Genomic DNA, 15,581 nt, shown 5'->3' on the forward strand with positions numbered 1-15,581 from the left:
ACACCTCTATCAGGTCCCTCCTGAACCTTCTCTGCTCCAAAGAAAACATGCCAAGCTTATCCAGTCTCTCTCCATCACTGAAATGTTCTGTCCCAGGCAGCATCCTGGTGAATCTCCTCTGCACCCCCTCCTATAGTGTGATGAACAGAACTGCATTCAGTATTTCAGCTGTGGCCTAACCAAATTTATTTACAGCTCCAACATAACTTCCCCGCTCTTATAATCTATACTTTGACTGATAAAGGCAAGTGTCCCAAATGTCTTCTTAACTAGCTTATTAATCTGCCCTACCGCTTGCACGGATCTGTCGACAAGCACCCCAAATGCCCCTGTTCCTTTGAGCTTCCCAGTGTCCTGCCATTCATTGAGTACTCCCTTGTCTTGTTCCTTCTTCCGAGGTGCATCACGTCCCATTTCTCAGTTTTGATTCTACCTGCCACTGATCTGCCCATCTGACTGATCCATTTATATCCTCCTATAACCTAACACTTCCCACTTCACTGTCAGCCATCCCATCAATCTTTGTGTCTTCCTCAAACTTACCATCCCTCTCACATTCTCCATCATTATGAATATCACCAACAATAAGGGACCCAGCAGTGATCCCTGTGGTAGGCCACTGCACACAGGTTCCAGTCAACCATCTACCACCACCCTCTGTCTCCTGTCACTAAACCAGTTTGTCTCCTCTCCACCTAGCTTCTCTATCCATCTTCAATCCGCCTCCCCCTCTCTCCCTATTTATTTCAGAACCTCCTCCCCCTCCCCCATTTCTGAAGAAGGGCCTAGGCCCGAAATGTCCGATGATGCTGCTTGGCCTGCTGTGTTCATCCAGCTGTACACCTTGTTATTTCAAATTGTCCAGCATCTGCAATTCCTACTATCTTTGGATCCATCTTGCCACTTTACCCAGGATCCCATGAACTTTTATTTTGTTCATCAGTCTTCCTATGTGGGACCTGGTCAAAGGCCTTGCTGAAATCCATATAAACTACCCTCATCCAAACACGTGGGTCACCTCCTCAAAGTTCGTGTCTAACAAATCTGTTTGATCTCCTCCTGACAAAACCATGCTGACTATCCATGATCAAACCTTGCCTCTCTAAATACAGATTAATTTTCTGCTTTATATTCTACAATAGTTTCCTGACTACTGATGTAAGACTTGTCTAGTCTACAATTCCCTGGCCTATCTGAATTATCTTTGCTGTAAAGTGGAACCACATTGACAGTCCTCTGGCAACTCTGTAGACAGAGACAAGGTGGAAATTTGGATCAGGGCCCCCATAATTACTATTTTTAAATCTGCCAAAACCTCCAATTCTGCCTCGTTTTTTATATCAAACTGCTCAAGACCTTCACAGTCCATCTTCTCAAATTCGGTGCTGTATCTTCTCCTGAGTAAAAGCTCGGTACTCATGAAATACTCATTTAACACTCTACCAATGTCCTCTGGCTTCAAGCCTTATAGGCTCCTAATAGGCCTTATACTTTCCCTGGTTATCCACGTCCCCTCGATATGTTTGTAGAACTATCTTGGGGTTGTACAAAATCTTGCCTGCCAGTATTTTCTAAGATTCCACCCCTACCCTCCACATCGCCCCTTCCCCCCCACCACCCAGCCCACACCACCACTTTACTCTTCCAATTGTTCTTTTAAGTTCCATCCTGCATTTCCTATATTCCTCCAGGGTCACTGTTGTTTTGCTCCCTTTGTATCTGTTATATGTCTCTTTTCTTCCTTTTTCTTTAGTCTAAATATTCCTAGATATCCATGGTTCTGTGGGCTTATTGATCCTACCTTTCACCCTAAAGGGAAGATATTGGGCCTATATTCTCCCTGTTTGTTTTTTGAATGCCTCCCACTGTTCTGCTTAGGTTTACGTTCAGGTAGCTGATCCCAGTCTGGGCCCAATCCTGTATAAGATAACAAAGTGTGAAGCTGGATGAACACAGCATCCAAGCTGCATCTTCGGAGTGTCTAGGCCCGCCCCCTTTTTAATTCTAAATTCTACCCACAAAGCCTCATTTGAAGATCTTTCCAGGATGTTATCCCTCCTTAGTGCAGTAACTGACTCCCAAACTAACAATGCAATACCACCTCCTTTCTGATCCTCCCCTTCCTGGTCTGAAGATCCTATACCCCGAAATGTTGAGTTACTAGTCCCGTGCTTCCCTCAACCACGTCTCTGTGATGGCAACAATATTGCAATTTCGTGTCTCAATCCACGCCCTTCACTCGTCTGTCTTATCTCTAATATTCCTGACATTAAAGTCAAGGCCATCCAGCCTCACCTTCTTTGAGATCCACATGATTGAACCTGCTCGGTCTTGGTCCCTTTACTGTATGATGCTGTGCCCCTATGTACTAACTCATTGTGTTCTCTGTTCCTAGTGAACTAGCTTATACTCCTCCCAATAGCACCCTCCTGTTAGTTCCATTCTAGTTCAGGTGCAGACTGTCCTGCTTGTACAGGTCCCACCTTCCCCAAAAAATATTCTCAATGATCCAGGAATGTAAAAGCATCCTTCCTGCACTAACTCTTGAGCCACACATTCATCTTATCTGCTTCCTAGTTCTGTACTTGCCAGCATGTGGCACTGGGAGTAATCCAAAGATTACAACCTGACAGGTCCTCCTTTTTAATCTACTGTTTCACTCCATGAATTCTTGATCAGGGTCCTGCCCCTAACTACACTTTCCTTAATATTTGATTTCCCAAACTTCAGCACCTCGCACCCACATGGATTTAACTCGATCTGCCATTTCTCTGCCTATATCTGCAACTAATTCATATCCTACAGTATCCTTTAACAACCTTCTACACTATCTACAACTCCACGGATCTTTGTATCATATGCAAACAAACTAACCCACCTAACTATATTTTTGTCCAAATTATTGATATATATCACAAACAGCAGCGGCCCTAGTATGGATCCGAGTGGAACACCACTAGTCACAGACCTCCAGCCAGAAAAACACCCTTCTACTGCTTTCATCTACCTTCTAGGGTAAGCAAATTCTGAATCCACGTGGCCTGTCACTGTAGACCCCATGCATCTTAATCTTCTGGATGAGCCTACCACGGGGGACCTTGTCGAAAGCCTTCCTAAAACCCATTTAGACAACATCCACTGCTGAAAGCTCATTGATCACCTCTATCACCTCCTCAAAAATTCACTCAAATTAATAAGTCATGACCTGCTCCGCACAAAGTCATGCGGACAGTCGCTAATTAGGCCATGCTTTTCCAAATGTGTATAAGTCACATCTCTGTAATAGCTTCCCAACCACTGATGTGAGATTCACTGGTCTAAAGTTTATCCCTATTATCCCTATTTCCCTTCTTGAACAGAGGAACAACATTAGCTACTCACCGGTCATCTGCAACCTCTCCAGTGGCTTGCGAAGATACAAACTTCTTGGTCAAGACCCCAGAAATCTCTTCTTGTGCCTCTCTCAATAACCTGGGATAGATACCTTCAGGCCCTTAAGATTTATCCATCCTAATGCTCTTCAAGAGAACCAATACTACTACTTCATGCTCCACACAAATCTTAGTATCCTCTATATCCTTCTCCTGGATAAATACTGATGCAAAGTACTCATTTAGGATCTCACTCACATCCTCTGCCTCCAAGCCTTTACCCTTGAGTGGTCCTACCTTCTTCCTAGTTATCATCTTATTTTTAATGTATGTATAGAATGTCTTAGGATTCACTTTAACCCGATTTGGCAAGGTCATTTCATGGCCCCTTCTTGCTCTCTTAACTCCCTGCATGTCTTGGGCCCTATTCAAATTTAACTTTCTAAACCTCACATATGCTTCTTTTTCCCTTTTGACTAAATTCACAACCTCCCTCATCATCCAAGGGTCCCTTACCTAGCAATCCTTGTCCTTCCTCCTTACTGGAACATGCTGCTCCTGAACTCTGATCAGCAGTTTTTAAAACAACTCCTACATATCAAATGTGATCTTATCTGATAACAGCATCTCTCAATTAACAATCCCTAGCTCCTGCCTAATACTGATGTAATTTGCACAAGCCCAAATTTAGTTCCTACCCACAAGATCCTGACTTATCTTTATTCAGAGTTGTCTTAAAGCTTAGAGTTGTGATCACTGTTTCCAAAATGTTCTCCCACTGAAAGTCAGTCACCTGGCCAGGCTCATTAGCCAAAACAAGGTCCAATATGGTCCCTCCTCTCGTTGGACTATCCACATACTGTTTCAGTATCCTCTTGGATGTACTTAACAAATTCTGCCTGGTCTAAGCTTCTTGCTCTAAGGGAGTCCCAGTCAATATTGGGGAAGTTAAAGTCACCCACTATAACAACTCCATTTTTATTGCAACTTTCCATAATCTGCTGACGTAATTGTTCCTCAATGGCATGGTGGCTGTTGGGCTAATCCTATTGCACCCATCTTATTTTTGAGCTCTACTCATATTGCCTCAGTGGATGAGCCCTCCAGTATGACCTCTCTGAGGGCAGATAGAATGTTCTCCCTGATCAGTAATGCAGCCCTTCCACCTCTTACCTTCCTTTCTATCTTGTCTAAAACAAACAAAGCCTGGGACATTGAGCAGCCAGTCCAGTCCCTCTCTCTCAAGTCTCTGTAATGGCCACAACATCACAGTCCCATGTACTGATCCAGGCTCGAAGCTCATCTGCCTTGCCTATAATACTCCTTGCATTAAAATAAACACACTTCAGCCCATTAATACTGTTGTGTTCATTCAATGTCTCTGCCTGTCCTTTCTTTCTGATTTACTGGTCTCAACATCTACCTTGCCCCTCAATCCCTCCACTTGCTAACCTGCTGCTCTGGTTCCCAGCCCCTTTCCACTCTAGTAGCACTAGTGAACCTCTCTGCGAGGATATTGGTTCCCCTCCAGTTTAGCTGCAATCTGTCTCTCTTGTACAGTGGTCCCAGTGATCCAAGAACCTGAAACCATGCCTCTTGCACCAGCTCCTTAGCCACACATTCATCTCTTCTATCTTTCTGTTCCTTGCCTCACTAGCACATTTTACTGCTATTAACCCACAGAATACTACACTCAAAGTCCAGCTCTACAGCGTCTTTCCTAACTCGCAGTATTCACTTCGCAGGACCCCATCCTTCTTACTGTCTATGTTGTCGGAACCTATGTGCACCAGGACCTCTGGCTGTTCACACTCCCCCTTAAGAATTTTGTGCAACTGCTTAGAAACGTACTTGAATCTGGCACCAGGGAGGCAGCACACCATCCTGGAGTCTCGAACACAGCCACAGAAATGGCTGTCTGTGCCCCTGACAAGTGAGTCTCCAAACACTATCGCTCGCTTGAATCCTGCCCGACCCTGCTCTACAGCAGAGCCAGTTGTGGTTCCAACAGGCTGCTGCTATTATACTCCTCTGAGAGGCTATTGCCCTGCCAACAATATCCAAAACAGTAAACCTGTTAGAGAGGGGAATAGCCATAGAACACTCCTGTACTACCTTCCTGCCTCTCCTGGTGTTCACCCATCTACCTGACTGAACCTCTGGTGTGACCACCTCCCTGTAACTAACGTCTATCACACTCTCTGTCCCCTGTGCGCTCCTTGGTGTGTCCAACTGCTGCTCCAACTGTGAGGAGCTGCACCTGGTCACCCTTATTGCAGACATAGTCGTCAGGAACACTAGGCTGCTCCCTGATGTCCCACCATTGACCTAACTACCATCTCTGCCTCTTGACACAAAGAAAAATAAAAGAATCTTACCTTGCTCGCCGTACTCACCAAAGCCCAGGGATTCACCTAAGCCCACAATTATACCAACAAGCAATACTCCCACCACACAGCAGACCCTTTCAAACTATTTTTCTGGAAATTTCTAATTAATTGGTTACTTAAATTACAATGCAATCTTTACAAACTGAAGAAGTAACTTCATGTGTACAACAAACTTTCCAACAGCATCTCTCAATTTTTTTTATTGGTTAGATGCTTTTTCTGTGGTGTTGCCTCCACACTGAGACCGTTAAAAACGATCCCAGACATCACCGTCACTGAGACTGAGCCTCAGCACGTAAGAGCGCCACCAAGTGTGAACACTTGGTATAACACACTTGATCTCCCCCAAAAGACAGTTGCCCAAGGGTAGAATTGAACCCGTGTTGCTGGCGCTGTGAGACATCAGTGCTAACCACTGAACAACCATGCTGCTCTGGGGTTCCAAAGGGGTCCTCTGGCTCCATCTCTGTACTATGTGCAGGGTCTCTCTGATCTCTAGTCTGAATGAACCCTCTTCACAGGTCCTATGGGGAGTGATAGTAAAGTCCTTGCTAGTATCTCTCCTGTGAGATGTGGTTGTTTGACATGAATTGTTGCTGTGATTGACTCTACAGGGCAAGCCCAGAACAGCGGTCAGCTGGCTGAAAGATGGACAGCCTCTTAATCTGCAGAACATCACAGTCCGCAACGGTGACAGTGACACCATTCTGTTTATCCGCAGTGCGGAGCGGGGACATTCGGGGATCTACCAATTGAAGGTAGAAGTTGAGAGTGCCCTGGACACAGCCAGTATCCACATCCAGGTCATAGGTAAGTCCAATCACTGCAACTTTCACAAGTAATTCCCCTATCAGTTAGGATCAGCACAGTGTTAGATACAGAATAAAGCTCTCTCTATACAGTCCTCATGAAACTCCCCTCGGTCAGCTACAACATGAGGTTAGATACAGAGTAAAGATCCCACTGCATTGACCCCATCAAACACTCCCAAGACAAAGCAGCCCGCTTTGTTGGCACCACATCCACTCCCTCCACTATCCAAGCTTCAGAGCAGCAGTACGCATTATCTTCGCGGTGCAATGCAGAAGTTTAAATATCCTTAGACAGCACCCTCCAAACTCATGATAACAAGGTGTAGAGCTGGATGAACACAGAAGGCCAAGCAGCATCATGGGAGCAGGAACGCTGACGTCCGGGGAGGACAGACAGATCAAGGGGGCGGGATGAGGTTAGTTGGTAGGAAATGGAGGTGCGGCTTGTAGGAGGAGAGATTTTGAAGCTTTCTCCCCTCCCCCTACCGCACCCCAAAACTAGCCCAGCTCATCCCCGCCTCCCTAATCTGTTCTTCCTCTCACCTGTCCTCTCCTCCCAACTCAAGCTGCACCCCCATTTCCTTCCTACTGACCTCATCCCGACCCCTTGACATGTCCGTCCTCCCCGGACTGACCTATCCCCTCCCTACCTCCCCACTTACACTCATCTCTACTGGCTCCATCCCCGCCTCTTTAGCTTGTCTGTCTTCCCTCCACCTATCTTCTTCTCTATCCATCTTCGATCCGCCTCCCCCTTTCTCCCTATTTATTTCAGAACCCTCTCCCCCTCCCCCATTTCTGATGAAGGGCCTACCCCCAAAACCTCAGCTTTTGTGCTCCTCTGATGCTGCTTGGCCTGCTGTGTCCATTCAGCTCTACACCTTGTTATCTCGGATTCTCCAGCATCTCCAGTTCCTATTACCCTCCAAACCCATGATCACTTCCATCTAGAAAGACACCAACAACAGATACATGGGAACAGCCCAATTACAAGCTCCCCTCCAAGCCACTCATCATCCTGACTTGGAAATATATCACCACTCCTTCAATGTCGCTGGGTCAAAATCCTGAAATTCCCTGCCTAAGGTCACTGTGGGTCAACCTATAGCACGTGAAGTGCAGCATTTCAAGAAGGAAGCTCACCACCACTATCTTCTCAAGGGCAGCTAGGGATGGGCAATAAAAATGCTGGCCATACAGCGATGTCCACATTCCACAGATTGTCCCACTACATTGTCCACTTCAAACACTCCCAGGAGAGGGACTGAATGAGGTTAGTTACAAAGTAAAGCCACCTCAATACCACCCCCTTCAAATACTCACAGGACAGCAATTGCATGAGGTTAGATACACAGTAAAGCTTCCTCTACACTGTCCCCATCAAACACTCCCAGGAAAGGGACAGCATGGGGTTAGATACAAAGTAAAGCTTCCTTTACTCTGTTCCCATCAAACATTCCCAGGACAGGAGTAGTTAGTGCATTGCTGCAGTTTGCTCAACGTAAATTAATGCTGGGGTAATTACAACCAATGAGGCCATCTCAAAGACCAAAGCATTTTATGATCTGTGGTGATGTGGAAGGTCAAAGGTTGTTTAGAAATTAGTCAGACATCTCATAAAAATGTCTCAATAACCTTGGGTCTCAAACCTGTGGAAAGATATTTTCTCTAATTGCTCTGATCCCTTTCCAGGGAGTACGACCCTAGTTTGGATCATCTCTCCTCGTGTTCTAAACCTTAGAGCACACTGCTATCTCTGAAATGCCACAATCTCCTTCCAAAAGTATGAGGCCCAGAGCAGCTCCCAGTGACTCCGGAGGTGGTTGAAGTAGGGCTCTGTACAGCCCCAAGATAAAAGCCAGAATTCCATTTGGATTTTTTGATTATTTTCGGGACATGTTCAGGATATTTTAATGATCTGTGTAGCTGGAGTCACCACACATTTGTTCATCACTGCTTTTCCCCATTTAAAAGGACACAAGTTTCCTTCTTTTTGGATCCATACTGGGTTAGCCACATTGCAATCTAATCAGCTCAAAATTTTACCCAATCACTCCATCTACTGGGAATTGCTGAAAAAGAAACATGTTGTCTTCTTGTACTTGTCAGGACAGATGTAAGAATGCAAAACTTTCAAACAATCAGAACAATTTTTACTGCAGGAGAAAAGTTCTTGAGAGTTGAGTTAATGGGTGCTAATTGTTTGACAGGTCAACACTGATTGGGCACTGATTTGAAATTGTTTCAACCGTTTGAAATTTTGCATTCTTGCATCAGTCCTGATTCAAGTTTGGTATTCTTGTATCCATCCTGATGGAAGTATGGCATTCTTGCTTCTGTCATGATGAATTTAAGATTAAAAGTCTTTAACAACTCATCTCTCCTTTCAGCAATACTTGGGCATTTGGTTGTGCCAAACCTTTAACTATTTCATTGTACTTTCATGCTTCTATCGATCAGAGTACTTACTCTGCTGTCTGGTTTCAACATAGTTCCCTGTGGGCTATCGCTGGTCACAATCTACTGGTTATTCTACCCGCTCAATAGCCCTCCCTTTCTCTCCAGGTTCTCAGTCTGTTCAACTACCAGCTCAGCCTGAGTGAAGGACATCCTACAACCATCAAGACCTTCAATCATATAATGCAAAAGAGGCCCTTCAGCTCATCAGATGTGGACCACCAGAAATACTCTAACTCTACACTTGTCCTCAGTAGGCCCAGGCAGTGCATTCTAACCCACCACCCTCTCAGTGAAAAATACCTTTCCTCAAATCCCCTCTGTAACCTCCTGCTTTTCATCTTAGAATTATTCCCCCTTGTTAGCTCCTTCAGCTAAGTGGAATTGCTGCTCTCTATTCACCCTGTCCATGCCCCTCAGAATCTTATACACCTCTGTCAGGTACCCCTCAACTTCCTGTGCTCCAAAGACACAATCCCAAACTTATCCAGCCTCTCTTTGTAGCTAAGATACTACATCCCCAGCAACGTCCTGGAGTATCTCCTCTGAACCCCCTTCGGTGCAGTGACACCCTTCCTGCAGTGTGCTGACTAGAACTGGACACAGTAATCCAGCTGCAGCCTAACCAAAATTCTGTTCAGCTCCAACATAACCTCCCTGCTTTTTTGTCTGTTCCTTGACTGAAGTGTCATGTATGCCACCTTAGCCAGAACTTTAGTTTGACTGCAGCTGGATTACTGGTCCCCATCATATAGGAAGGATCTCATTGCACTGGAGGGCATGCAGAAGAGATTCACCAGGACGTTGCTTGGACTGGAGCATTTCAGCTTCTGAAGAGAGTCTGGATAAGCTTGCGTTGGGGGCTTCTTTGGTACAGAGAAGGTGGGAGACCTGATTGAGGTGTCTAAGATTGAGGAGCATGGACAGGATGAAGAGAAGAAGTTGGTCCTCTTAGATGAGGGGTCAATAACAAGGGAGCATGTCCACAATGGCTCTTACCATTTTTTTGTAGATGTGCCATAGAATGTATCCTATCCAGATGCATCACAGCTAGGTATGGCAACCACTTTGCCCAAGACAGCAAAAAATGGCAAAGCAGCCAACGTAATCACTTGGAGATAGCAAGAGCTCCAGATGCTGAAGTCAGAGTCAATGTGTGGTGCTCCAGCTCCACACAGTATTGAGGTCAACATAATCAAACACCTCTCCCACCCTGATAACAAAATTCAAAACTTTGAGAAAACTTACCAACTGATTTAAGAAGTTTCTTGCCTGCTGTTATCAGACTTATGAGCAGACCACTCGATATATTAGAGTTGGTTCTTTCTCTGCAACTTCTCTTTCGCTGTAATACTATATTCTGCATTCTGTTCTATGTACTTCTGTAAGGTATGATTTGTCTGGTTAGCAAGCGAAACAATACTTTTCACTGCATCTCAGTACATGTGACAAGAATAATAAATCAAATCAAAGTCTTTTAATCCTGTCCCAACACCTTCAGGGATTGGACAAGCACCTCAAGATCCCTCTGTTCCTCCAAGCTTCTAACTGTCCTGTCCCATCTGTACAATGTTTCATTCAGACCTGCATCGCCTCACCTCAGGAAGGATATGGCTGTCTTGGACAGGGTTGCATATAAAAAAAGGATACTGGGACTGAGAGGGTTAGGTGAGGCAGGCAGTCTGCACAGACCTGTTTTCCTTTCGAAGAATGTCCAGGAAAAGCTGGAAGAAAAACTGAAAGTTAGGTGTTTGCCATCAAATTAACATAAAAATTAAGAGCAGGAGCAGGGCTGTTCCACATTCAATATGATCATGATTGATTATCGAACTCAGTCCCTGGTTCCCATTTTCTCCTCATATCCTTTAATCCCTTCAGTCCTAATAAGTACATGTAACACCTTCTTGAAATCATTCAGTGTTTTGGCCTTAATCTCTTTCTGTGGTAAAGAATTCCACCAGCTCACCATTCTCTGGATGAAGACATTTCTCCTCATCTCAGTCCTAAATGGGGTTACCCCATATTAATACTTGTGAGCCCAGCTGCTGGACTCCCTGGTCACCAAAAACCACCTTCCTGTGTTTACCCAGACTAGTCCTTATTAAAGTTTTATAGGTTTCTCTGAAATTGTCCCCCAAGGGGGACAGGGGAGATTGCCCCCTTCTAAACTCCAATGAATGCACTCCTGACCAATTCAGTTTCTCTTCATACATCAGTCAGAATTCAGTCTGGTAAATCTTCATTGCACTCCCTCCATAGCCAGAACATCCTTCCTCAGAGGAGGGGACCAATCTGCACCCAATACTCCAAGTGAACAGACAGATCAGTCCAGATTAACTGAACAGTATTGCAAAGCCAAGTCCTCTCCCCCTGTACCCACTCTATCTAAACAGAGCTGCAGTCCCACTTAGATGTAGAGCGAAGTTCCTCTAATACTCAATGCTGGCCCAGTTTTGTTAATGTAACTCACTCACTGATCTCTCCTGCAGTCTGCAAGCTGAGTAACTCTCATTATCCAGTGTGCTCTCCCAGACAGGCCAGGACCCCCTGTCGCTGTGAAGATCCGCGAGGTTTGGGGTTTGAATGTGACTCTGTCCTGGCTACCCCCCAAGGATGATGGCAACTGTGAGATCACTGGGTACACCATCCAGAAGGCTGACAAGAAAACCATGGTAAGAATGTGCCGAAATGTTGTGGGATGAAGGATGTTAGCAACACACAACAGACCACTGCCACTCACTGGCACTGCCACCAGTTGACAATGCCTCTTACCAGGGATTAGCATATATACTGTGACCAAATCTACAATCAACCTCCAATTGCCGGGTAACTTGCCCTGGGGTTGATGCAGGACCCTAGATCCAGGTGGTGGATGGACCTAGCCCAGAGTTCTCACTAGGGCACCTATCACTCCCAACAGAACTAACTAAGCACAAGAAAACATTTTGAATTCTGCCCCTGGCAGAAGGGGGACAGGGGAGATTAATGGGGAGCAGGAATAAGGAGTGAGGGGGAAGATAGGCAATGAGACTTAAACAAGAAAGGGAATGAAATTGGAGCAGAATAAAGATGGGGGAGTGGGATAACTGAGGGCTAGGCAGGGGGCAAGTGAGTAGGGGGGAGTCAGAGGAGTGAGAGTGATTTTGGAGGGGGAAGGTTGTTCAAAAGGAAAGACGAAAGGGTGAATGAGGTGGAGAGATGTAGGAAGGGCGTGTCGTGAATAAGTGGAGGGAAGGAAGAGAAAGAGAGAGGGAGGAAGAGGTGAGTGAAGTGAGAGAGGCAGATGAATGAGAGTGTCTGTCTGTCTAGCCTCAGTAGCAGCTGTCCCAGGAAGTGCCCAAAATGCTGGACTGACCCTTTCTTTCTTCAATAATTCAATTCCACCTGATAAAACCATCCAAGGCCATGTTCTCTCCATTCCCAAACATGCAATCTCTTAATTACCGCCAGGATATCAAAGCAGAGGTAAGCCATTCAGGCCGCTCTGCTATGCTTGTAAACTGCTATATAACCCTTCTCAACATAGGTCTCATGAAGAATGAGAAGACAAAGTATTTCTCATTCTCTCTCTTATAGTCTGTGTGCTAATGTCTCTCTCTCTCTCTGTCTCTTTGTCTGTCTGGAATACCTTACTCTGTTGCTGCTTTCCTCATTCCCTCTCTCTCTTCCTACCTATGCTGTGCCAGGAGTGGTTTGTAGTGTATGAATGCTGTCGACGGACTGAGTGCTCAGTGTCAGAGCTGGTCATGGGAAATGAATATTTCTTCAGGGTTTTCACAGAGAATCTGTGTGGTCTGAGTAAGGAGGCTGCTCAGTCTAAGGACAGTGTCTACATCCAGAAGCCAGGTAAGCCTAGAGTAAATGTTGTCATGGGAACCTTAACAGTGCCAGCAGGAGCTGTGAGCCTGGCTGGAAGTGGGGGCTATTCCTGACTCATTTCCTTGTGCAGTCATGGAGTTTAGTCATGTCTGGGCACTGACTCAAGCTGGAGTAGGCTTGAGTCAAATACCCTGTTTTTATCTGTGTTTCTTATCTCTCAATGTTTGGAAAGAGAATTGTCAAGGTCACACAGTCACACTGCAATGCAGTCAGCCAGCTTTACTCAAACATTTGGGTTAGCTCACTAAATTGGGGGCTATTGAAATGGGAGATCAGTAGAGTGTGTATTGAAGCTCCAGCCAGATTCATCTGCTCCCTAGCATTTTCTGGGTTACGGTGACAAAGGGTCAGTGTGGAGTCATGGGGTGGGGGTGGATCCCAGAATATTCAAGAGGTTATAGAGCATGTGGCAGAACTGGGGAGAAGACGTAATAAAATGTGAGGCTGGATGAACACAGCAGACCAAGCAGCATCTCAGGAGCACAAAAGCTGACGTTTCGGGCCTAGACCCTTCATCGGAGAGGGGGATGGGGGGAGGGAACTGGAATAAATAGGGAGAGAGGGGGAGGCGGACCGAAGATGGAGAGTAAAGAAGATAGGTGGAGAGAGTGTAGGTGGGAAGGGGATAGGTCAGTCCAGGGAAGACGGACAGGTCAAGGAGGTGGGATGAGGTTAGTAGGTAGCGGGGGGTGCCGCTTGGGGTGGGAGGAAGGGATGGGTGAGAGGAAGAAAGCCGCACCCCCCGCTACCTACTAACCTCATCCCACCTCCTTGACCTGTCCGTCTTCCCTGGACTGACCTATCCCCTCCCTACCTCCCCACCTACACTCTCTCCACCTATCTTCTTTACTCTCCATCTTCGGTCCGCCTCCCCCTCTCTCCCTATTTATTCCAGTTCCCTCCCCCCATCCCCCTCTCTGATGAAAGGACTAGGCCCGAAACGTCAGCTTTTGTGCTCCTGAGATGCTGCTTGGCCTGCTGTGTTCATCCAGCCTCACATTTTATTATCTTGGAATCTCCAGCATCTGCAGTTCCCATTACCCCTGGGGAAAAGAGGTTGTGGGTAACTGCATTGTCTGACTGTGCGTCCTCCTGCTACCACGCAGGGAGACAGTACAAACCACCCAGCTACAAGGAGCCTGACTTCACTGAGCCCCCCAAGTTCACCCGGCCCTTGATCGATCGCTCGGTAATTTGTGGGTACAACGCCACACTGAGCTGCGCTCTGCGAGGAACACCCAAGGTAACAGTTCACTATTAACAAAGAGCAACTCATCTCCAATCTGACAACTCTCTTTCACTCCCCACCTCCCAGCTCACTTTCACTTCATCTCTCTCTCTTTCACTCCCCACCTCCCATCTCACTTTCCCTTCATCTCTCTTGCTCCCTTTGTTTCTCCCTCTTTACAATTTCCCATCTCAGTTTCTCCCTCTCTATCCCTCACTCCGTTGTCTCACTCCTATCTCATCTTCCTCTGTCCTTACGTTTGTCTCCCTTCCCATCTCTCTCTTTGCCCATCTCATGGTCTCTCACTATCTGTTTCTGTTTCTTCTTGTCAATCCCCACCAACCAAATTCCCTCATTCTCTAATTTCCTCCTTATCCCCCTCTCTCTTGCTACATCTCTGTCTCCCTCCTTGACTTTCCTTTTTCTGTCTCCCTCTGCCGTCTCCTCTCTCTTCCTCCACCTCATCTGTCTCCCTCCATTTCATTGTCTCTGACTCTCCACACACCACCCCCCCAACACTTCTTGTCTCTCTCTCTCACCACCCACTCCATCTCCTTGCATCTGACTCTCTCCCTGCCACTCATCCATCCCTCTATCACTTGCTCCAGCTCCATGTTATAGAGTTATACAGCATGGAAACAGACCCTTCAGTCCAACTCTCTCTCTCTCATCGCCCACTCCATCTCATTGTCTCTGACTCTTTCCCCCCACTCATCCATCTCTCTGTCTCTGTTCCTCCTACTCCTTGTTTCTGTCTCTGCCCCCATTCTCACTTTTCTTCCTCTCCTGACTTCTCAAGTGCTCTTCCTATCACTGTTCTCATACTATCTGTTTCACCTTCACTGTCTCCAGCCCAAGGTGGTGTGGTGTAAGAACCAGCTAGACCTATCTGGTGATCCGCGATACAGGATGTTCAGTAACCAAGGAGTACTGACCCTGGAGATCCGCAAACCGAGCCCCTTTGATGCTGGAATCTACAGCTGCCTGGCTAGCAACCCCCTGGGAGAGGCCAGGAGTGATTGCAAGCTGGAGGTCCGAGGTAAGTGGGGTCTTCAGGGGAGAGGGTGGGAACTAGTTCCATGGGGGATCCAGTCAGGCTGAAGAGGAAATCTTGCAAACTGTGTTGCCTCCATACTTTCCCAAATGCTTTCTAACAAATCAATAACTTTTGAAACAGAAACATACACACACTGGGTCAAAATCCTAAAATGACCTCCCTAATGGCATTGTGGGTCTACTTACAGCATATGGAACTCAGCGGTTCAAGGAGGAGGATGTTGCTGGCGTTGGAGGGTTTTAGATATAGGGAGAGGCTGACTATTTTCCCTGGAACGTGAGAAGCTGAGAGGAGATCTTAGAGAGGTTTATAAAATCGTGAAGGACATGGTTAGGGTAAATAGCGAAGATCTTTTCCCTGGGGTGGGAGAGTACAAAACTAGAGGGC

The 15,581-nt window shown here is 46.3% G+C and overlaps 1 protein-coding gene across 1 annotated transcript in view; it reads left to right on the plus strand.

The window, feature by feature from the left end:
* Positions 1 to 15,581, plus strand: part of mybpc3 (myosin binding protein C3) — a 70,251-nt gene that overhangs the window by 50,311 nt on the left and 4,359 nt on the right. Inside the window, exons 26-30 of the mRNA XM_048545718.2 lie at positions 6,376 to 6,571; positions 11,563 to 11,702; positions 12,717 to 12,876; positions 14,016 to 14,152; positions 14,990 to 15,176. Of these exons, the coding sequence (XP_048401675.2) occupies positions 6,376 to 6,571; positions 11,563 to 11,702; positions 12,717 to 12,876; positions 14,016 to 14,152; positions 14,990 to 15,176 (820 nt within the window). The remainder of the gene's footprint in view (positions 1 to 6,375; positions 6,572 to 11,562; positions 11,703 to 12,716; positions 12,877 to 14,015; positions 14,153 to 14,989; positions 15,177 to 15,581) is intronic.

Source organism: Stegostoma tigrinum, chromosome 17 (genome assembly GCF_030684315.1).
Source record: "Stegostoma tigrinum isolate sSteTig4 chromosome 17, sSteTig4.hap1, whole genome shotgun sequence".
Classification (NCBI taxonomy): Eukaryota; Metazoa; Chordata; class Chondrichthyes; order Orectolobiformes; family Stegostomatidae; genus Stegostoma; species Stegostoma tigrinum.